This window comes from Muntiacus reevesi, chromosome 8, assembly GCF_963930625.1.
Source record: "Muntiacus reevesi chromosome 8, mMunRee1.1, whole genome shotgun sequence".
In the NCBI taxonomy this organism is placed as follows: domain Eukaryota; kingdom Metazoa; phylum Chordata; class Mammalia; order Artiodactyla; family Cervidae; genus Muntiacus; species Muntiacus reevesi.
In genome coordinates, this window is record NC_089256.1 from 52,281,268 (window position 1) to 52,304,505 (window position 23,238).

General features: G+C 35.3%; 1 protein-coding gene across 5 annotated transcripts in view; it reads right to left on the reverse strand.

The window, feature by feature from the left end:
* OPA1 (OPA1 mitochondrial dynamin like GTPase) overlaps positions 1–22,435 on the reverse strand; it is a 78,196-nt gene extending 55,761 nt beyond the window's left edge. Inside the window, exons 1-8 of one of the 5 annotated variants that reach the window (XM_065942240.1) lie at positions 22,259–22,435; positions 18,160–18,478; positions 17,412–17,508; positions 15,685–15,792; positions 15,001–15,054; positions 14,255–14,322; positions 5,621–5,731; positions 705–758 (exon numbers count right to left, since the gene is read on the reverse strand). In XM_065942240.1, the coding sequence (XP_065798312.1) occupies positions 705–758; positions 5,621–5,731; positions 14,255–14,322; positions 15,001–15,054; positions 15,685–15,792; positions 17,412–17,508; positions 18,160–18,478; positions 22,259–22,290 (843 nt within the window). In that variant the 5' untranslated portion in view covers positions 22,291–22,435. Of the gene's footprint in view, positions 1–704; positions 759–5,620; positions 5,732–14,254; positions 14,323–15,000; positions 15,055–15,684; positions 15,793–17,411; positions 17,509–18,159; positions 18,479–22,173 lie in introns of all 5 variants that reach the window. The other 4 variants (XM_065942244.1, XM_065942241.1, XM_065942242.1 and 1 more) reach the window with 4 other exon arrangements.
* Between the last annotated feature and the right edge of the window lie 803 nt (positions 22,436–23,238).

The following is a 23,238-nucleotide window of genomic DNA, read 5'->3' on the forward strand; positions in this document are numbered from 1 at the left end:
GAGACTCAACATACACTGGTTCCTAATTTTATTTAAACTGCTTTGTTGTACTTTTCCCTAAAAAAGAGTCCCGACGAAGTCTTTTAAATTTAAACTTAATTACCACATATCATTGTATCTATAGAGAATAATTAATGATAGAGTGGATAATGTGGCAATTTTTCACGAGAATGTTCCCTACTCAATTACATTGCACAGAACAAGTCTTTAAAATAATAATTGTATCATCAACTATAAGAGAATAACTCTTTAAAGTAGTGTGAGAAATATTAATACCTTTAGAAAGATTATTATCTGATTGGCTTTGGACTCTAGAGAACTGTGATAGACTCCACTTCAATTTCTTTTAACTGTTACTCTAATTAGCCAATCAATGTAAAAAGGCAAGCACAGGTTTATACAAGGACAAGTCACTTTCCCCCGTCTTTTCTGCCACAGTCTTCCTCTAAAATTAAAAGCATAAGATTCACTCAACAATAGGTTTTACACATAAATGAGTTAATTAAGCTTATCAAGTTCCTTCATTATTCCTTATTTCTCAATTAGCTTTTACATTTGTGGGGGCATCTACTGATGACAGTAATAAGGTTCTATCATTAAATCACTACAAACTTTGCTCAGATAAATTTCCACATCACCAAATTTAGAGTACAAGACAAACTCTTTGGTTCTTTTTACCTGACTATGAATTATATTAGTATTACCTGAGTATGCAGAAGCTCTTCTTGAAGCTGGTCAATTTTCTCTTTGTCTGATACCTAAATATTTAAAATAATTTTTTTTTATTTGAGTAGAATTAGATTTATATAGAATATACAGTAAGTTAACTTTTTAAAGAAACCATTTTTAAGAGTAAAAACTATAGACTTTATATGGATATTTAATCAAAGGAAATTTTAAATCAAATGCTTATTTAAGAAAGTAATCTTATTCATCAACAAAAACAGCTCTTGAAAAGTTTATATAAATGAAAACCTTAAAAAGAGATCATCTTCCTATTGCCGTTGTAGTCATTTCTTATGACTGGCTTGTTAGAAAAATAAGAGATCAACACATACATTTACTATGTTCTTGACAGGTTGTTTTATACTCAAGCACAGGGACTTGGATGCCTGAGAAATAAAGCACTGAAATCCTTACAAAAATGTTTTCGAAGTCAGACGCGTTATAATGTACAGCTACTGAAAAAATTCATTGGTCATAGTGTATCTTTTAAGAAAACACTTATCCATTTCTATTCCATAAGTAGGAAAGTGTTTAATATGTGCAAAGAACAAGTGCATTTTCAGAGCTTTAAGTGGAGCCAGATGCTTGTTTTTAAATTTAGTTCCACTGCAAGATCTTCTAACCCATAATAAAGCGAATGCATCAGAGGCAATGGAGTTGAGTAAAGCAAACAAAACTGATTTGAAAATAAAACAAAAGTAGGATAAAATCCACAGGTATTGGGGAAATGACTCCTAATTATTACTAATGCTAATAGTTCTAAGATAAGATATTCAAAATAAAGAGCTTTATTCTACACCAGGCTGTAAAATAATCACAATTCTAAATATAAAACACAATAACCAATTGCAGTTAAATGATGTCACTTAGGACAAACCCACACAACTGCTTTAACTTCTTAGGGAGATGCCGAAGCTGCCATTCTCAATCTCAAAATAATTATCTAATTTCTGTACTCAAAATTTTTAAACGTGATTTTATTCCACAGGAGACAAAAATCAAGTTAAAACTCATGTAAATCTTTATTCATCCTGATTTCACTGGCTACTTAAGCAGCCAAGACCTCATGGTAGCAAATACATATGAAAATATTCTAAATGATTTGCTTATTGAAGTGGACATTAATAACTCTTATCCATGCAATAAAATGTTACTTTTGAGATTTTAATTCCTATTTCCAAATGCTTTCTCAAAATTCCCCCCAAACTTCTTTTAAATAAAAATGACAATACTTGCTAGAAATATTAGGTACATAATCCATAACTGCTTTTTCCTAAAAAGCCTTTGTCTAAAAATTTCAAATTTTATTCTGTGAATTAGAAAAATGCAACATAAAACAAACTTTGTATTACTGCTTCCCACTCCTGTAGAGCAAGCAGCAGCTTCTGGACAGAAGCATTTTTCATTTGACTGTGTTTGTGTAAAACGGACTAAGAATTATTAATCATCTCCTAAAGTGTGAGAAAACAAGCATGCTGAGGAGCCCACAACCCAAGGAACAAAATCCTGAAGGGCAATGAAGAAATAAATTCCATATTTTGATCATATGGCATGATATCACACTCATAATGTGATCATACACATGGTATCACACACCAATGTGATCATAAAAATTTTGTTATGTAGATTATATTCCCAATTCATCTGGAAAGTTACTCTGATTTACTCTGTTCCATTAAATATTCATCCAACTGAAGTAGTATGAAATGTATAAACAGTATTACTACAGGATGTGAATATTTAATGATATCATGCAATACAATCTAAGTTACAGTAGAAAATCCAACATCTCTCTACAACTGGGGCAATAATTAAAAAAGCAATATAATTACACAAAACAGAACGTTTACACAAGCCAAGGACTATAAAAGACTAACTTTGACAATGTGGTAAAATAAAACAGATACATAAAGAGTTAAAATGATATAAGGTTATTAGAATATAACAAACACAATTTTTATGCTAATATTAGTATTTAGTAACAATGACTTAGGATTTTTATAAATTTGTATTTTTGGAGTATTTAAATTTATCATGTGCCCTTCTGGCATGACTGTTTGAAATAACTCATGCATAATTTCACCAATACCATTTCTATCTGCTTAACATTAAATTAAAAGATTAATACTATATGATATAAAAGACAGGTTGATGATAGAGTCAAGAATTAGATCTAGGATTTTATAGGAAACAAGATTAAAACCTTTAGGTTCACAAAATAAAGCTTAAAGATTAGTGATAAGACACTTTAACGTATTTTAAGAGAATAATACATGCTATTGTTAGTCTATCATTTATCTGAGGTCTTAACTAGCAACCTGGGATATATTTTATTTTGATGCAATTTACTAGTAAAATTCAGCTACTTACAGTAAGTCCTTGTCTTGTTGTTTAATATATTTAGTTTTCATTATGAAATTAGTTCAAAACTCACCCTGACAGAAAAGGGTATCAACAGTCTTGAAACCAGAACTTTCCTACAATTCCAGGGCTGTAAAACTGATGGAGAAAGAGTGGAACCCTCTGCAGAAACAAGCTAAAGCTGAAAGAGAAAAACCTTTACTAGCTCCTAACAAAAGCAAGCCTGATTTTTAAATTTTAAGTATTTCTTCCTACTAAGCAATTGTAGCTATTCTGAAATACGGAAATGTATAAGACTTGCAAAAATTTCTATGTATGTGTACATACACATTTACAGGAGGCAAATCTACCAATGGCAGTTTTAATCTACTACCTCTGCATGAGCTCCTCTGCTTGAATAATACAGGGAAAATCTACTAGCTGCTACCAATAAGATATAAATAGGAACTTCCCTGGAGGTCCAGTGGTTAAGATCCTTGGAGAGGGTGCGGGTTTGATCCCTGGTCAAGGAGCTAAGATCTCACATGCTGTGCGGTATTACAAAAAAAACCCCAGAAAGCATTAAAAAAAAAAAAAAAGAAGGCCTACTAATATTTTCAAACTGCAGTAGGAAAGAATCATCAAAAAATGACCAAAAGTAGCTGTGGTTTTGTACCTCAAGTAAACCTCAAATGCCTGGAAAGATAAAAGCCTCATCAAATTAGCACTTTGGTCATTACGACAATGTAAGGCTGAAGTCACCAGTGTACTAACTATAAGGGGAATGGAGGGAAGACACAGTAAGGAAATCATCTTTAAGGACAGTAAAAGAATGATACTATGATAGAGGTGCACAAACTGTTTTTCGTCTCATTTACTCTCACACAAGGTAAGTGGGCAGGAACAAGCCCCGTTCTGCGCCCTTCTAAGTACATCTTAATAAACAAAATAGACAGAGGTACAGCCCTGTCAGTAGCTCTTTCACAAATATGGAGAGTGAGGAATAAAAGGGTTATACATGGATAATCCAATAAATATTAGGAAGAGGAAGGATAACACCAGGTCTGAAAAAAGGCCCTTGGCTGCGTAAAAAGTAACAGTATTCACTACTGCTTTCATTTAAACTGTCAGATTCAACAGGATATTAATAATCTTACACTATCTTAGAATCTTAAAATAGCAGATCTATGGGGCTCACTGTAAATTATTTTACCATTAAGAAAAAAACAAGATCTACTGGTCTTGAAAACAAGAGCTATATTCATATTTCTAACTAACACACCAAAACATAACAGTTCCTTTCCCTCTTGTTTATAATGAAGCTAAGGACAGAAGCTTAGCCTGAGCATCCAACTTGTTAGTATATTTAAGTGGTACTCTGAACAGCAGGAGAATAGAGAATGGTCAACACCATTTATACTAAGTCCTCCTGTGATTTAACACAAGCAGGAAAATAATTTGCTTTCTATTTCCACCTATATTATTCATTTACTGAAAGCTAAATGACATATAGCAGTTTATTTCACAGCCATGGAATTGAGAAAAGCCAGGAAGCGACACTGAAAAAATAAACTATGATTACAACTCTTAAGTACTAACCACCACCAAATGCGATAGGGTTAGCCAGCAGGATCATTTCACTAATTATCTGTAATGTTGGTTGATTTCAATATCAGAACGTACAGGAAGTTAATTATATGACTGGATCATTTTTCCTAAGATTTATACCTAACTGTAAAACTTTTCTAATATATGTAACTAGCCGATGTCAAGATCTTACAATAAAATTTTAAAAATCATTTTAAACACTTCATTTGACTCTAGTCTCTTTAGGACATTAACCTGGGGATCTACACTATAGGATCATCTAAAGCCGAAAGCATTAATTTTAAGGATTTCTTGGTGACACCTGTAAGGAAATATTTGTACAGTGTTACACTGAGTTTTATTAGAATCTGTCCTTTAGTGACCAGAATCATATCAAATTTCCAATGTTCAATTTTTCAGTGGACAAGGTGAAAATCTGTGCTGACTTTGTTAATAAATGTCAAAAGTCTTATCACAAGTTTATCAAAGTATTTAAGAATAACTGTCCAAAAGTTAGGTCAAAATAGTTTTCTTTTGTAGGAAACAAGAATTCTCTGCTGAATCATTTTAACTAAAACAAAACCACTTCATTCTTTAATTTAACATGGTCATTCACAGTAACCCTTTTCATTTTAGAAGTGAAAACTTAGAGAATAGATAAGTTGGCCACAGATTTACGGTGACTCAATAACTGGGCCAAGTAAACTGCAATTCACAATCATCTAAGTACAAGTCCACGAACCCTCACATATCATCTAATTTTCAGAAAATAAATTACTATGCTTAATATTTTGGGTTTGTTTGCATACTCTAGAAAGTTGCATGTCTGTATTATCTTTCATATTTTTATCTTATCAAAACTCATTTCTCGTAACTGTAGTCCATGAATGGATTAAGGTGACATGACATTGGTAGAAACGGCCGATTGGTGTAAACAAATCAGTAGCCCCCTTAAACCATCCATCACCTTGCGCTTCTGTTGGGCATAGCTCGCGCTATACTGGCCAGCAGCTCTGCGTGCTTCCTCTTCATGCTCTTGAATTTGCTGTTGTAAGAGAATGAGCTCACCAAGCAGACCCTGCCGTGAGTTTACAGCCAGGAGAAGAGGAAAATTGGGGAGGAGAACAATGTTAAACCAAAGGGCACAAGAAAGGAACAGATGTAAGTTAGGGAGGATGGATAGCTTGTAACAAAAATGGAAACTCAGTTATGTACCTTTAGAGCCACTATATAACCGGGCTCTGTACCACATTTCCACTTTTCCCCTCAGTAAAATTATGTCTCAAATATAAAACACCATAGTCTAAAAAGTGAAAAGGAAAATGCAGTAAGTGGCTGTTTGCTGAATAAAATGAGCCAGATATAATATCAACATACAGTAAAACCTAGACTAACTGGAATGCTCAAGGAAGGTTGGAACTACAGTTAACTAAATGAGTAATAGGAACATTGAGAAACAAATACTTTCACCCGTATTTTTGAACTGCCAATATGAACCAGTGTATGTTCCTGACTTGATACATAGGGGGAAAAAAAAAGTGATTTTTCAAGTGTTGATCTTACAGGCCTGAATCTAATTCTCAACCGTTAAGTTTCTTAAGACTAAATGGAGGATACACAATAGCTTAATTACTTATTAAATCATTATTTTTAAGTAAATATTTTTCCTTAACATCTAATGTCTTCAATTAAAGATCCCTTAAGGGACTTAGCAGCAGCAGCAGCAGCAAGGGACTGCCCTGGTGGTCTAGTGGTTAAGACTCTGGCTGCTTCTATTGCAGGGGGCTCGGGTTCAATTCCTGGTCTGGGAACTAAGATTCTGCATGCCATGTGGCATGGCCAAAAAGTAAATAAATCAAAAAATATCCCTGAAAACTTAGTTTTGAGCATCAAGTTAATAAAAGTTTTACATTAATTCATAATTTTACATGGCTACACACATAATCTTATTTGATTAAAACTTAAGAGTTTTTTAATTTAAAAATGTTTGAGGTACTGTTTTAACTTTATACAACAACAAATAAGAAGTGTGACTGAATTCTCACTTTTTATGAGCTGTTCTGACATTCAGTAAAAATGGCCTCTGAGAATATAACCAAGGGTACATTAATTACTAAAGCACAACTTATTAAAGAACATAACTAAAATATGGAGATAATACAGTTGTTACAAAACAAAACAGAAACAAGACTCAGTTTGGACCTATGTACAAAGTAATCACCATTTTTATGCTTAAAATTCATTCCATTTAATAATAATGAAATGTTCATCTAAGGCAGTGCATTCACTTGTGGAATGAAACTAAAATACATGTCATTTTCTATACAGTCCTTTTAACTGATGGTCTATTAGATAATCAACCTCAAGAAATGTAGGAGAAGTAACAACTGGGAATTGACAATTCTATGAACCTTACATTTTCTCAACTAGAAATCCTAAAAAGGTAAAGTTGCGATGAAGTCACTCTTTAATCTTCATAAGAATGGTTTACCTGGGAGAACAATGAGCTCAATTTTTACCAAGTCATAAAAATAAAAAGTTAGGAAAATTAAAATTAAAAATGAAAATAAAACTTCATTAAAATAATCTAAGGAGTTTCAAATAGCCTCACAGCTTTATAACTAACTGCCAAAAATACTTTATGATTATATTAAAGAAAATAAAGTTTCTTAAAATGAAATACTGATTAATGTTACACTTACATTTTAATTAGCAGACTCAACCAGAAGCATAAGTTAGTTTATATAATCCAAAGATTTATATATATATAAAAAAGTTCACCAGAAAAGAAATAAATACAAAAAGAAAAGCTGTGTTATAGTACAGCACTTTAAGGGAAATATTAACAAACAATTAGGGGAATTTTTACCTTGATTCTTAGGTTTAATACATTAAGCTATACCAATATAATGAAACTGGTTGACTTACTATAAATCAAAGGATGAAACTAGTTGATATTTCTGCATGACAAGTAAGAGAACATCAAAGTGGCAAGTAACATAACTGAAATTTTGACATTTGTTTCCAAATTCAATAGTACAAAATATAAAAAACTGCAGTTATCTTTTATAGTCTTTAAATAAACATTTTTATGGTCATTGATAAATCTAAAAGAAATGCGATGTCAACTCACTAGCCTCATCATTCCCGTAACTTTTTATGTCCTTTTCTTTCATTTCATGTATCACTGCCTTTCATCAGGCAGAAAGAAATTACCCAGCTCATTTTCATTCAGTCATTTATCATAATAGCTTCTACTCATCCAAGTGTTTAGATTTCTCAAAATAGTTGTCTTTTAAAGAAGGCATCCCATGTTGGCTTACACATTAATGTGCCTGTGCTTTAATTAACATAATCCCCATTATTATAGTTTATAAAATGCCAAAGCAGTAAGAAAAATATTCCACATTTCTAAACTGTGCTGGTCTCTTAGGCACAGGTTTCTTATTTACTGATAACTTAACCACCCCTCCCTAATCCATTCCTTACATGTATATACAAACTGTATGGCAAATATTCTAACATCTATTAAAGTACAAGAAAAACACCCTCTTTCTAGTGACACCTCACTTTCCTTCCAAGTCTGTTACTGAAGCACTGCTATGTGAAGGTAGTTGAAATTAACAGTTACCTCCTGAAAAAAGTAGGAAGAAAACAAGAATTAGACACAGAAAAGAACTATTTACACTATACTATACAACTAAAAAAGGTTACTTTTATTTTAGGCAACACATCTCACTCTAAGCACTGCTAGGCTAGCTTTTAAAGCCAAGGCCATGTTGAATAAGGAGGAAGAAAAACGCATGTGCCTCCTGTGTAAGATACATCCTTATATAAACAAAACATTTAATAAATATTTTCCAAGTTCAGACATTTTTCTCTCAAGAAACAGTACATTATTTTTAAATGATATATATTAAAAACGCAGTAACTGTGGTCTATAATAGTAGTTATTGTAAACAACCACATATGATACACTCTCAAAACAACTCTTGGTTACTGTCAATTTGACACTGCTGCTCTCATGGTCCCATATCGCATGTACAATGTTCTCGGATTTTTAAAAAAGTATAGTGTCAGACCAAGAAAATCAGTGGTAACTCCAAAAACCAAGACATAAACTGAAAGTGCTGAAAGACCTCTAAAAGTTGATGGTTATTATTTTTAAAAACCTTGAAATTATGACTCATTTTTATGTGAATACATTTAAAATACTACATTTTGGTAAGTCCCTGGCTGTCCAGTAGTTAGGACTTGGAGCTGTCACTGCTATGGCCCTAGGTTTGATCCTTGGTGGTCAGAAAGCTAAGATCCTGTAAGCCAAAAGGCATGGCCAAAAAAATAAAATACTGTATTTTTAACAGTATTCTAAATATGAACAGCAGAGCAGGGTCTATACCTTGTTTGTTTTTATACCTAGCACATAGAATAAGGTCTTGACACTTAGGTGTGTCATGGCCAGCACCTAGGTTAGGGCTTGGCACATGTTTGTTGCAAAAATACACAAAGTTTATAGCATAAAATCCAAATCGGGTTTCCTAAAAATTGCTTACTCTGTAAATAAGCTACACATCAACCCTACAATCCATTTTTCCCACTTATCACAATTCCCAGAACAGACTCAACAGGAAATAAGAAGAAATTAATCAAATAACATTAATATGCTGTTAACTCATGCCACAATTCAAAGTATTAGATGATAATAATATTATGTTGATATTTATTGAGTTTTATTATGTGCCAGACCTTCTGCTGAAGGGCTTTATGAAACACTCACACTAACCATTATCAGGTAGCATGCCCCCTATTACTGAAGAGGAAGCCAAAAACTTGGAGAAACTAAGGAACTTATCCAAGGTCACACACCTCAGAAAACCGGAAGGGCAGGGTCTGAATACAGGCAGCCTGACTCCAACGTCTACACCTGATAGCATCCTGTGAGCTCTACAGTCACTATTTTCAGTGTCTTTGACCCTTCAGGCTCAATCTACACGTTAATAAGGAAAATGGTAAAACTACAACACTTCAGAGGACACATGTAAATTACTCTTTAGAGAAGGAACTGGCAAACTATAGTGGGCTGGAGCCCATAGGGCTTGCAAACCTAAAATATTTCCAATCTGGACCTCTAAGAAAAAGCTTGCCAACCTCTGTTTTATTAGTTTGGGGTCCAGGAGACAACTTTGTGAAAGTAAGAACTTCTTTCCCGTTATACTTAAAAAATATTTCTAGGCACTAACCTATTTTCAAAGTTTGAATAATTCTGCTATTAGCTATAAAGATCTATTTTCCTACTTTTCTCCCTCCTAGTAATATATAATTCTTCTCAAGATATTCAGAGCCAATCAAAATACATTTAATATTGGATATCAAAAGGAAACGAGTCTTTCTACTTGAATTATTTAACTTGCCCCAATTCAGAAATACCATATCCTGTTTTACTATTTGGACAATTTCTACAAATGATAATTTTAAAAGATGAACAAATCAGTCTATTACCAATAGTTTTTATTAAAATTACAATTTCTACCAAATCCCCTTTGTTCCAAATTATTACACCTAAAGACAGTGTTATGTACACAGTATATATTTAATGTAAAAAAAAATAAAAATGCAATATGATTATTAAGGAATAAAATTTTAAGTATCTAATCATGTACAACTGCTAGTTGTTAGCTGCTCAGGAAACTTAAGCTTCCTGGATCTGTGGCTACTTGATGGTGCTGGTTGTGAGAATTTCATTTTGCTACAGTTTACATCATTTGTTGCATGAGGATTTCCAGAAATGTAAATCCCACTTAAGCAATACTGCTTTGTTATAATTCAGAAGTCCAAGTACATGTGCTCCTTCACATTCTTGTTCTCCTCAATAGTTGTCAAATATTGAAGGCCAAGAGAAATTCACAGGTAATCACAGCAAAATGACACATTACATAAAATATTTGGGCCCACTCTTGTTAGCATTAGTCAAATTTACTTACTTTAAACTAGCCTTTTACTGAGTTAAATTAATTGATGGATTTTTTTCTTTTTTTAAGACTTCAACAATATCCTAGGTGCTTTCAGAACCAGAGATTTTATGACAGAAGTAGCCCATTACATACTAAGAATGGAAACCAAAGTAAATAGTGCTTCATCTGTCTAATGTCTTAAATGTTAAGAGTATAATTACTGGGACTAAAATGGTTACAGAAGGCTTCATGAAGGTAATGACTGAGCTGGACTTTGAGGATAAGGGAAAATTAGGCAGAGAAAGGAAAGAGAGAAGTGGGGAGGTACAAAATAAGTAAAGCCACACAGATAAGAATTATAGTAACATGTGGAAAGGAAGAACATTACTATTTAATGATTATTTTTAAAACGGTAACAACACTTTATGATTTGGACTTCAAATATTTTCTATAAATTATACATGTACTTATAACCTTCAGAATAATTATATTCCCTACTTCTGTGAGATGTTTATGACCAATCAGAAACATGATCGAACAAAAGCACAGAAAATGTCTCAATTTAACAAATTAATTTGCACTAGAACACAACAATGTTACTGAATCTAAAAAGAGGAGATATACTATATGGTCCCGTTACCTATATATATTATGACTGAATGCAGAAATCTGGGGATTTACAAACTAGGTGAGTCCATAAATTCACTAAGAAGGCTTGCCACTCCAATTATGACTTTGCCTTCAGGTCTCAAAAATATTATTAAGTTCACACTAAGGGCTCTTTTCAGTATTTTTCTATAGTGGACACAAGTTTAAACTTTTCTGATTAAAAGCATTTACTAAAATGTAGTTTCAGTATTTTTCCATTTATTTATTTATCAAAAAAATCTGCCCTCATGTCTCATGTCTAAAACCATGTCAAGCTGGTTTTAGAAAAGGCAGAGAAGCCAGAGATCAAATTGCCAACATCCGCTGAATCATCGAAAAAGCAAGAGAGGTCCAGAAAAACATCTACTTCTGCTTTATTGACCATGCCAAAGCCTTTAATTGTGTGGATCACAATAAGCTATAGAAAATTCTTTAAGAGATGGGAATACCAGACCACTTGACCTGCCTCTTGAGAAATCTGTATGCAGGTCAGGAAGCAACAGAACTGGACATTGAACAACAGACTGGCTCCAAATAGGAAAAGAAGTATGTCAAGGCCGTATACTGTCACCCTGCCTATTTAACTTATATGCAGAGTACATCATGAGAAATGCTGGGCTGGAGGAAGCACAAGATGGAATCAAGATTGCCGGGTGAAATATCAATAACCTCAGATATGCAGATGACACCACCCTTATGGCAGAAAGTGAAGAAGAACTAAAGAGCCTCTTGATGAAAGTGAAAGAGGAGAGTGAAAAAGTTGGCTTAAAGTTCAACATTCAGAAAACTAAGATCATGGCATTCAGTCCCATCACTTCATGGCAAATAGATGGGGAAACAGTGGAAAACTTCATTTTTCTGGGCTCCAAAATCACTGCAGATGGTGACTGCAGCCATGAAATTAAAAGATACTTACTCCTTGGAAGGAAAGTTATGACCAACCTAGACAGCATATTAAAAAGCAGACATTACTTTGCCAAGAAAGGACCGTCTAGGCAAGGCTATGGTTTTTCCAGTGGTCATGTATGGATGTGAGAGTTGGACTATAAAGAAAGCTGAGCACAGAAGAATTGATGCTTTTAAACTGTGGTGTTGGAGAAGACTCTCTTGAGAGTCCCTTGGACTGCAAGGAGATCCAACCAGTCCATCCTAAAGGAGACCAGTCCTGGGTGTTCATTGAAAAGACTGATGTTGAAGCTGAAACTCCAATACTTTGGCCACCTGATGCGAAGAGCTGACTCATTGGAAAAGACCCTGATGCTGGGAAAGACTGAAGGCAGGAGGAGAAGGGGACGACAGAAGATGAGATGGTTGGATGGCATCACCGACTCAATGGACATGGGTTTGGGTGGACTCTGGGAGTTGGTGATGGACAGGGAGGTCTTGTGTGCTGCGGTACATGGGGTCGCAAAAAGTCAGACGTGACTGAATGACTGAACTGAACTACTGTATAAAGTGAAATCTGTAAATACAAATAAATTTTCAAGATTACTTCTCTTGTTTCTTCTATACTGCAAAGCTCCTGACCACTTATCAATTACTACTCATTTGTCACTTTAGCAGGATTATAAGGGAATTATCTGTCAGGTCCAAAACAGGCAGGATTCTCATGAACCAAAACAATCGTAGGCCATGTCAGAAAAGAACAGAGATGCAGGCCTCGCCTAACTGATCTAGGCAACAACAAATCTTGTCACTTCAAAATCATACTACCTCCTCTGTAACAGAGGTTCCTTCTCAGATACATTTGTTTTCTCTCTGCACATTAAATCTCCCTGCAGCAAGGGTCAAGCCTTTGGCTCAAAAAACAAATTGATCATCATAGGCTAATTTCTATTCAGATTTTTCTTCCCAGTAGCATGCACAGTCAAGGGTGTCCCTGGTCAAAATAACGCCAAGGGTAAAGGAAAAGAAAATGGAAAAGGTTATCAAAAATGATCAAGTTAAAAGACAAATACACATGCACACATACACACATCTTGAAAAATGTTTTCTACAAAAGATCAGGTTAAAAGACAAAACAAAAAAAAAGCTTTTGAAATATAACTGACACGTGGAATATCACATAAAGAGTTCAAAGTTGAAGGATAGGAAACCAGATGGAAATCTACACAAAGCAATTATTTTCTTCCTGCTTCCCCCAAAAGCCATGAAATTATTTACCTCAATGCATTACAACCACAATAACCTTCATTATTTGTTAAATGTTTGTACTTAATTTTTAAATGTTCGTAGAGTATTTTTCAGATATCTATTTACCTAGGTATTATTTTGAAAAAAGCTTTCAAGGAATCACTTATATTACAATTTTGAAAAGATGAAAAAAGTGAAGACTAAGACAATATCAGGCTAACATGAATATAAACACGCAACAATGCATGTTATTCTATATCAGCAAATCTCCTAAAACTTTATATGGATTTTAAAGCATGTATGGAAATTAACATATCCTAAATAACTCCATACATAATTTTGTTGACTACCAATGTAATAGAAATCTATATCCCTCAGTAACAAATTTGCTATTTCCTTAAGATTTCCCCTAAGTGTATATCATGAAACACTGGTATCTAGAAGATATTTCATGGAAAAAAGGGTTTTGTTGGTAAATATATCTAGAAAACTCTGCACATTTTGACAAATCTCTTATAGCTTCACAATGCGCATGCATATATCAGGGTCTGAGAAATCCTAGAGAAAAGAAGCTTACTTGTTTTATTTACACCAGTTTTCTCCCACACATATTTAACAACAAAACCCTTTGTTGCCAAAACCCTGGAAACTAATATTTCTCAAATATATTTGAGGGAAACTGGCTTATCCAATTCTATCTCCACAACTGTTGCACAAATCCCTCCTGTCACCAAGAACAACACCACCTCCACTGAGCAATGTTATGTTTGCTTCTCAGATGTTACCATTTTAAAATCTTCCAGGGCAGGTAAAAACTTAAAAAAAATCTTTCAAGACTGTCTATGTGAAGACTGCTCCTTTATACTTACCTTTCTAAAACGCTTGTCACTTTCAGATCCAGGATCTGTTGCTCTAAAGGCCGTTTCTCCAGGTGAACCTTAAAGATAAATATGCAGTCTTATAAATTCTCCAGTGAAGCTCAAAGTCTAAACTAAATTCCATATTATATTTAGTCAGTTGAAAGGTAAGTGGATTTTTAGAGCAAAAATCATTTTGGAAAGCTATTCTTATTTTAAGGAACAAAGTGGTAACCTAAGAAAAAAAATTCTCAAAACCATTATAGGACCTGTTTAACTGATTTTTTAAAATGTCACTGAAAAGTACAATTAAAAAATAAGAATCTTTGATAAGGATTATTTTACAAGAGAGTACTTACAGTTCAGCCATACACTATTGCCATAACAGACCACATACAGTAAAAAAAGTAAAAATGTCAACTGTGACAGGACAGATGAAACAAACTAAAATGACTGTTTCAATTATGAGAAACAACCAGATCTGGTTCAAGAAAATAGTTTGGTTAAGCAAACTTTCTTTTTAACAGTTTTATTCTTATAATTTAGATACATACTTAGGAATTTTAGTTTTATCACAAAATAATTATTTTATTATTTCCACCTAAATTTAGGATAATGAATTTGCCCAATATAATTCTGACATTTTAAAATTCAGCACAAGCAGCATTATAAATTTGGTCTGCAATTTTATTTGCAACTAGTTTATTAGAAGCATTTAAAAGACATGTTAAGATCAGCAAAAATATCTGTTTACACACCTAACAAGAGAAGTAGGTCAGAAGCGTCTATGACTTCACTAACCAATTTGTGACCTGTGAAAAATCAGCAAAAGGGGAAATAGAAATGTAAAATTTAACAGGAATGAGCAAACAATGATGTCTGAGACCTCAAATTTATATCATGGTAGGGCAGAATTGGGCAAATACACCAGAATTGACCTTAGTAAATTCTACTCATAATGGTCCATTATCATTAAATGTTTTAAAATTGGCTCTAATCAATTATGAATAGCAAACACACAGGAAGTCTCATCTACTTGTCAAGAAGAAGTGTCTTATTTTCCCCTCACTGACTAAAGCCAAGATGTTTAAGTTCTTGAAATTTTTCATTTTGCTGGGCCAAACAAAAATTAAAACCACGGGAACCTCCCTGGTGGTCCAGTGGTTAAGACTCTGTTTCCACTGCAGGGGGCGTGGGTTCAGTTCCTGGTTAGGGAACTAAGATCTCACATGCTGTGCAATGTGGCCAAAAAATAAATTAACTAAAAAAAATTAAAACTATGGAGCAAAAAAATTTTGTTTTATCTGTCTAATAAAAAAACCTGGCTTTTATTTGTACTAAACATTTTCATTGAAAAGATGGAAAAAATGAATGTATTTTAAGTATCTTTCCTCTGTGTTTCCTGATATTTTAAATGAGATCAAATACGGGTCTTTCCTTACCTGTGGTGAAAAAGTCCTTTAGTAAGCTGAGGCTTTCAGCAATCTTGTCAAAGTCAGGTGCCAATTTTGCAAGGTCCTCTGAATTAGGAAGGGCTTTTCTTATTTTCTCTGAAGAAAAGAAAAGGTAGTCTCCAAATTAAAATGTGAATACTGAATCATTCATACAATTTAAATAAATCATATACAAACTTAGTTTTTCCATTTTTCTCTCTATTCCAACTATAATTGCTACATGTATCTGAAACAATGTGTTATTCTGATGATATTCTATAAGCCATGAAAATTTTTTAAAAAGGCCCAAACATATGGATTAGATATTTTTGATTCATAAGTTAAATGCCTTGAGACAGAAGCACAGTATAAATGTTAACACTGGATTGCAATCAATCCAGTACTTTAAAGAAGTACTTTAAAAATCTTTTGTAGCACCTGGCCCAAATTCTAAAAAAAGTAATGTCAGTTTAAACTCAAGAATAGAATTTCATTACTTCTCTTTCTCCTTTTATGTTACCATTTTGAAAAAACTGTCTATGAACCCAAGACAAGCCTTTATTTTTGCTAGCTTTATTTGTAAAGTGACCAAGTATTTATTTTTGTTTACAAATACTCAACAATTCTGTCCAAGTTTGGTAAAACTTTACAGTGTCTTTTGATTCAAGAAGGGCTTTTCGAACTTTCTCTGGAGAAGATAGAACACAAAGTTTCTCAAAATAAAAATACGTATTAAGTCTTATTCTAAAGGCAATAAAAACATTAACTTGTTCCATCTTCGTGGAAATGCTACAAATCAGTTCTCATCAGCCCCATTTTACAGATCAGGAATGGAACACAGAGACAGCCAAGTGGGGCAGTCAGGTTTAAGACTAGGTAGCCTAGCTTCAGAACCGAGGCTGGTAGCCATTACAGTGTATTATTGGTGAATGTATCAGGTTAAAAAGCTCTCCTCATAAATGTTAGAAAAATAATTGGAAGGACTGCTTTTCTTGTAAATATCTTTATCAATGCAACAATCTTTAAGAAAGTGCTGTGAACAGTGCATGCAGAGATTAAATCCATCCCTGCATACACCTAAGCTAAAGTCTAAAAAAAGTCTACACAGTCTATAAAGAGAGACCTGAGGAAAATAACTTCATCAGACAATTTTTTTTCTAAAGATCACCATGACTTACTGGCAATCACAACTGTCAAATATACCTGTTTCTCATCTATCACTAGAAAAAGGAACAATGGCAGACTAACAGGAGAAATTACTCTGGCCACAAGCAGGCTTTTAAGGAATTTGGTAACAAAAAGTAGAGGTAACCAAGGTACTCAAAAGAGAGCTAGTTAGGTGAAGCTGTTCTGAGTAACATACAACACTGAAAATGATGTTCAAGAAGGCTGCTTGGCAGCATAGAAAACGCTGACAAATGTGTTAGGTAACAAAAGACAAGATAGCAAAGTGTTTGTTCACTATGACTATACAATTTTTAAAAAGGAAAGTAAAATATTAACCACATACACAAAGTAGGTACAATTAAAAGAAACTACAGTGGCAGCTGTATTAAAGTGATGGACTAGTGGATTATTTTTGTTTCTTACCAATTGTTCCTCTGCCAGTCTATTACTTTCATTATGAAAATAAAACTGCTGCAACCTTAAATTTAGAGTTAAGGAGCTATCTCAATACAACTATTTTTCTTTCCTAAAGAGACAACCAAGAAAAGTATTCTAATGTTGATACAAACCCAAATCAATGTACTCATCAATCTCCCACACGATGTCAGGTACAATCCATTTATAGTCACTAAGGTCAGGTATCATGTCTTTCCACTGATCAAAAGTCTAAAAGATAAGAAAGTATGCCAATCAAATAATCTGAATGCCATATAAAATAAAAACTAGCTAAATTCATTTTGTTAAAACTTGCTAAGCTGCTAAGAGTAATGTATTATGTTCACAATTTTGAGAAACAAAGTGGCCTTTGCTCTTCTAAAAATAAACTAACAGACAAGCATATAAAGCATGTAAATGTTTCTTTACTAAATATAGAAAATGGAAAAATTCAAAGTAAACTTCTGTTTCAAATAGTTTTCATGATTTGGCTTTAAACATGATTTGAGGAATAGAGTGAAGACAAACCAGGGATCAGGAGATCCTGCCTCTGGTCCCAGAGTTGCCACGAACTGGCTGCAGGAGCGTGCCACCTACTTCCCTTCCTGGGCTACTAAACGGCAGAGTTGCAAACCAAACCAACGTATTCTCACTCCCAGGTCACTCTCCTTCCATTAGGCCATTTTCACCTCTTATAATAACTAAGATTCCGAGAGCATTTTCCTATTAGTACCATTAAAACAGTTTAGCACATGACAGAGACACACAAATGTTTAAACAACTAATTATATTCTACTGCGCTAAAGAAAAACGACATATGCTATGAAACCTTAAAAATATATGCTGGAGTAACTGGAAAAGCAGTAGCAAGGTGAAACTCACCTTTTTGGCTGTATAGCCACCCCCAACAGCAGATCCGAGTATGAGATACCGGAGTTTCAAGAGTCTTGCTGCTAATCTGGCTGGCCAAAAATTCCTGTGGGGCTGGTAGCCATATTTAACCGGAGAAAGTTTCAGTTTACGTAAAGGAAGGCTAGTTAGAGAAGAGAACTGTTGCAGTGATGTCCTTAATTGGGGTCTTTGAAGCTTTAAGGTAGCATGATGTGTATGATAAATACTTCGTGAAACCAGATGTAGTTTTTGTAGTGGTAAACTTCCTTTTGTTCCAGAGCTGCGTTTCACTAAAGATTGGCAGACCTCACTGAAAGAAAAGTAGGTATGGGAGAAAGATCAGACAGGAAAACAATGTAAAGAGATGATAGTAAAAAAGCAATATGCAAAAGGGAAGCCACACAGGGCACACCTGACCCATTACACTGTGTCTCACGATAGCGCCCAGGCATTAACCAGTTACTGTGCGCCAGACACTGCTGCGGTGGGCGCTAACTAGTTAACCCTGCTGACAACCTTATGACAGAAGTACCAGGATCACCCCCATTTTACCAACAAGGAAAAGGCAGACAGATATAAGTAAGTTACTGAGGTCCCCGCTGATAGGAGGAGTAATGGAGGGATTCAAACCTAGACAGCGGGACTCCAGAGCCTGTCCCTTGATTTACGAAATGTGGGTTATGATCATGGCCCAAAAAATCAAAACTAAAGGAAAACAGAGACTTATTTTATTAACTATTGACAGCTACTTGCTGTCAGTAAATCTGAAAACAAAATATCTTTATTTAGTGACATATCTGACCTAGACTTTACCACGGTGATCATTTTGAAATGGTATAGAAATACCGGATCAATATGCTGTGTAACAGGACCCAATGTAGTGTTGTAGCTCAATTATACCTCAAAACCAAACATTCACACTTAGAAAAGAGATCACATTTGTGGTTACTAGAGGTATGGCGGTAGAAGGGGGAATTGGATGAAGGCAATCGAAAGGCACACATTTACAGTTCTAAAATAAATACTAAGACTGTAGTGTACAACATGATAAATACAATTAGCACAGATGTTATGCTATATATGAAAGTTAAGACAGTAAATCCTAAGAATTGTCATCACAAAAATGTTTTTTCTATTTCTTTAATTTTGAATCTATATGAGACTATAGCTGTTCACTAAATTTATTGTCATAATCACTTCATGATGTATTTAAGTTAAATCACTATACTGTTCACCTTAAACTTATACAGTGATGTGTGTCAATTATATCTCAATAAAACTGGAAAAAAAGATGTGTTATAACAGCAAAAAATAATGCTACCACTTAAATATATAATATTAAGAGCAAAAATTTATCAACTATGGCATATAAACAAAAGAGGATACTGTAGAGCCATTAAAGTGATAAATATGAAGGCCATGTAGATATACCAAAAGACTTCATGTAATATTAGGTTAAAATAGTGACTTGAAAATAAATGTGGGCTTCCCTGGTGGCTCAGTGGTAAAGAACCCACCCACATGTACAGGAGACATGTGTTTGATCCCTGGTCTGGAAAGATCACACCTGCCAAGTCCAGCGCTACAGCTACTGAACCCATGTGCCCTAGAGTCCTCACTCTAGAGAGAGGCCTCACTCACTGCAGCTAGAGAAAGCCCTGTGCAGCAACAAAGACCCAGCACAGACATAAATAAAATGACTAAAAATTGTTTTAAAAAGAAAGAAAATAAACGTGAATTACGGATGCACCTATACAAAAAGGGGCACATAAACTTTTAATCACAAAAGTTCTAGTAGCTTACAACATCTATTCTTTGCCTTCTCATGTCTCACAATCCAGAGACGGTTCATGGATGGAAATTAAGGAAAAATTAACACCTCAGGTACCAGACTCCCCAGAAACAGAAAGAGACCAAAAAACACCCCAAAGAGAAGGATCTAAATGCACATGTTACTTTCTGAGCTCTTCTCTCTTGTTCTTCCTGGCAGCAAATCAAAGTCTCCTACCAACAAACACACACTTGATTATCTTATTCAACACACAGTCATAGTGCTTACTACCAGCCAGGCCCCATTCTAAAGAACTAAAATATTTCATTTAATTACATGGGATTAGAAATATCTTAAGAAAAAGGAATCGAGGAATACTGAAATTATGTTGTGAAGGAGGGCAGTGAGGGGCAAGGGGTATGTAACTGACAGGCATTATGTCAGATGTTTGCACAAATGCTACTGTTAACTCGCAGAAAAACCTGGTAAGGATCCTTATTTTTCCAATTTGCTTTTTTAAACTGTGTCTCACCTAAGGTAGAATGATTAGTGAATGGTGGAAAAGAATTTGAATATATACTTCTGTACTTAGGCCAAACTAAAAATCAAATGTGATGCAAAACAAGGCTCCCCGACCCTCACTCCAGAAATCATCTATTTCCATTTATCCATCTTCTTTTAACCTACGCACTGTTTCCTAGCATGTAATTATTTTTTCAACAATTTTATGCAAATACTTATTGCACCTAAATAAATGTTGGTCAACAGTCTTCTTACATGTCTATGAGTATGTGCATATGAGGATGTACACGTCAAAGAATGTTTGTTAAAGAGTAAGAATTTAAATGTACTCCTTCATAACGTTCAACTACATCAAAAGACAAACTCCAGAACATGGGGCATCTGACCTTCCTCATCTCTAACTGGGCAGGCAGCTAAACTGTGCAGTCACCATAAGATATCTTAAACCATGACTATGGAGTCAATAGTAACTTTACAATTTAGCTGACAGAATCGAACTGAATAATTATCAGTTGATATCTAGTTTGTTTCTAAACTCAATTTTTAAAGTATTTCCTAAATATCTTAATCAATTCAACAAAGTACGCTATTTTCTGAAGTCTTTCCTCTTCTTATGTAAAGAAAACTAGATATATTTCCCCAGTAAATACTAAGAAGTAGAAATAAAAAGGTTGTAAAGAACTTAGTTTAGTACCAAGGGCTTACTCAGAAATTAAAATTTCATGAGGTCAGAAGTAACTTATTTAAGTATTCTAAATGACTAAAACTACAACTATTGTATGCTTTTTTTCAGTTCTAAATTTAGACTCAAGGTTAACCTACATAAAGCAAATGGATTCCATCCCTTACAAACACTATAAATTACACCACCTAAAACACTCTGAAAAAAATACTCAAGACAGGTGTTTAGAGACTGAGTTAATTCAGGAAATCCAGGTTTTTCCAACTTTGCTTGATACATGTTACTTCTCATCGCATGCCTGCAACAATAAGTTAAACCTGAAGGTATTTAAGGACATCAGAACACAACTACGTGTAAAAATTAAAGCCAAATTTAATTTCATTAAAATGCACATAGCAACCCATAGACATATAAATACTTCTATCATTTTCGGTTTAGGATTAAGTCAGACCAGCTCAACAATAACACGGTAATTAGAAAAGTGGTGCTACATTCACCACCTCACATCCAAAAAGCAACTCTCCCTCCATGAACACTGAAAAGAAAGCTGCTATTAACAGAATATCTCTAATCACCATCTCTGACGCTGTATGCGTCACTGCTTCAAATGTGACTTCAAATCATGTTCTTTAGCGGACTAAGGAAAGAGGCAGAGTCCTCTTTGCCCGAACAGAACAGCTCGGGTACCTGCAAAAGCACTGTAAACCCAGGGTGGAGGTAGAAGAAAAAGATGCGGAAAAGGTGACACATAGATAGCACCATAGAGCCCAAGAGAGAGGGAACAGAAACCAGAAGCCACCAGAGACAGAGATAACAGCGAGGACAGGAGGGTGAAGTGGCAGGTACAAAAGGACAACAGAAACAACAGGCCAAGACTGAAATGGGTCCAGAATATTCCCGAGAGGAATAAGGACAGGGGCCAGTACTGGGGCCAGCATCTCAGGTAAACCCAGTCAGGGCTCCTGTCACTCTGGGACCTCAAAAATATCCCGGAACCATCCAACTGCCCTCCGCCTGGCCTGAGAGTTACCTGCACACTCTGGAGGTAGTGATGGAGCAGCCCCGTTTTCTGGACGCCCCAGAAATAGCGGGGCCAGGTCGGAGCCCGGACTTACCAGGCCACGGCAGCCCGGCGAACTCGCCACATCCCGCCGGCGAGGAGGTCACACAGGCGCCGAGGCGGCCAGCGGGGAGCCCTGGTGTCAGCCTCAGTCCTGTCCTGCTCCGGGAATGACCCAGGAAGAGGCCCGCAGTAACAAGGGCACAGAGCAGCCTCTTCGGCCCTCCCAATGGCGAATGGACTTCCGTAAGAGCCTGCCCGGCACCCGTACTCGGTCCGTCGGCCAAACCTCCACCCCGCTCTTCCAGGAGGGCAGCAAAAACGGTCCGGCGGTGGACTCGCGCGTGCACTCAAAGCCCCTGTAGGAACCACTTTATTTCCCCCCTCCCCTCACCCCACCCCGCGCTCTTTGTTTCCGGGGTGGAATTGGGAACTTGGTGCCTCTGAAATTAAATTGTTGAGGAGCGGAAAGGTGGAGGTGCAGGGCAGGGACTGAAAGGCGTGAAATACAGGTGATAAATTCTCCCTGGGTGGCTACCAATTTAAGAAAATTTAATATTGCTGGAGCATAGAGGAGGCTAGGGAATACAGAATGAGTTAATACAGGGATAGACCAATAGAATAGAGTAATGAAAACCCACTGCTGCCCTTTTGCCCGGCTTCTTTGTATGACGTCTTTGTTTAGGAAAAACATTCATAAACTTAGAGCAATCTCGGGAGCCTGAGAGGAGTATTGGACGGGTTAAATGCTTTAGAATCTGAAGGAGATCCAAGAGAAACTCATGAATTAGGCGAGCTTGAAACATGCATGTGCAGTTTATAAAGGCATCAAAAATAATTTTGTTCATTCACTCCTTACCTGGCAGTCATCTGGCTTTTAATTCCACTAATTTGTTGATATTGCTATTGTCAAAAGCCACCAACAATTCTATATTGCCAGTGGTTACTGGACTGCTTCACGTTCATCTCAGAATATTGGATACTCAGCACTCTCCTGGCTTTCAGGACCCACATTAACCTTTTCTCCAAGACCTG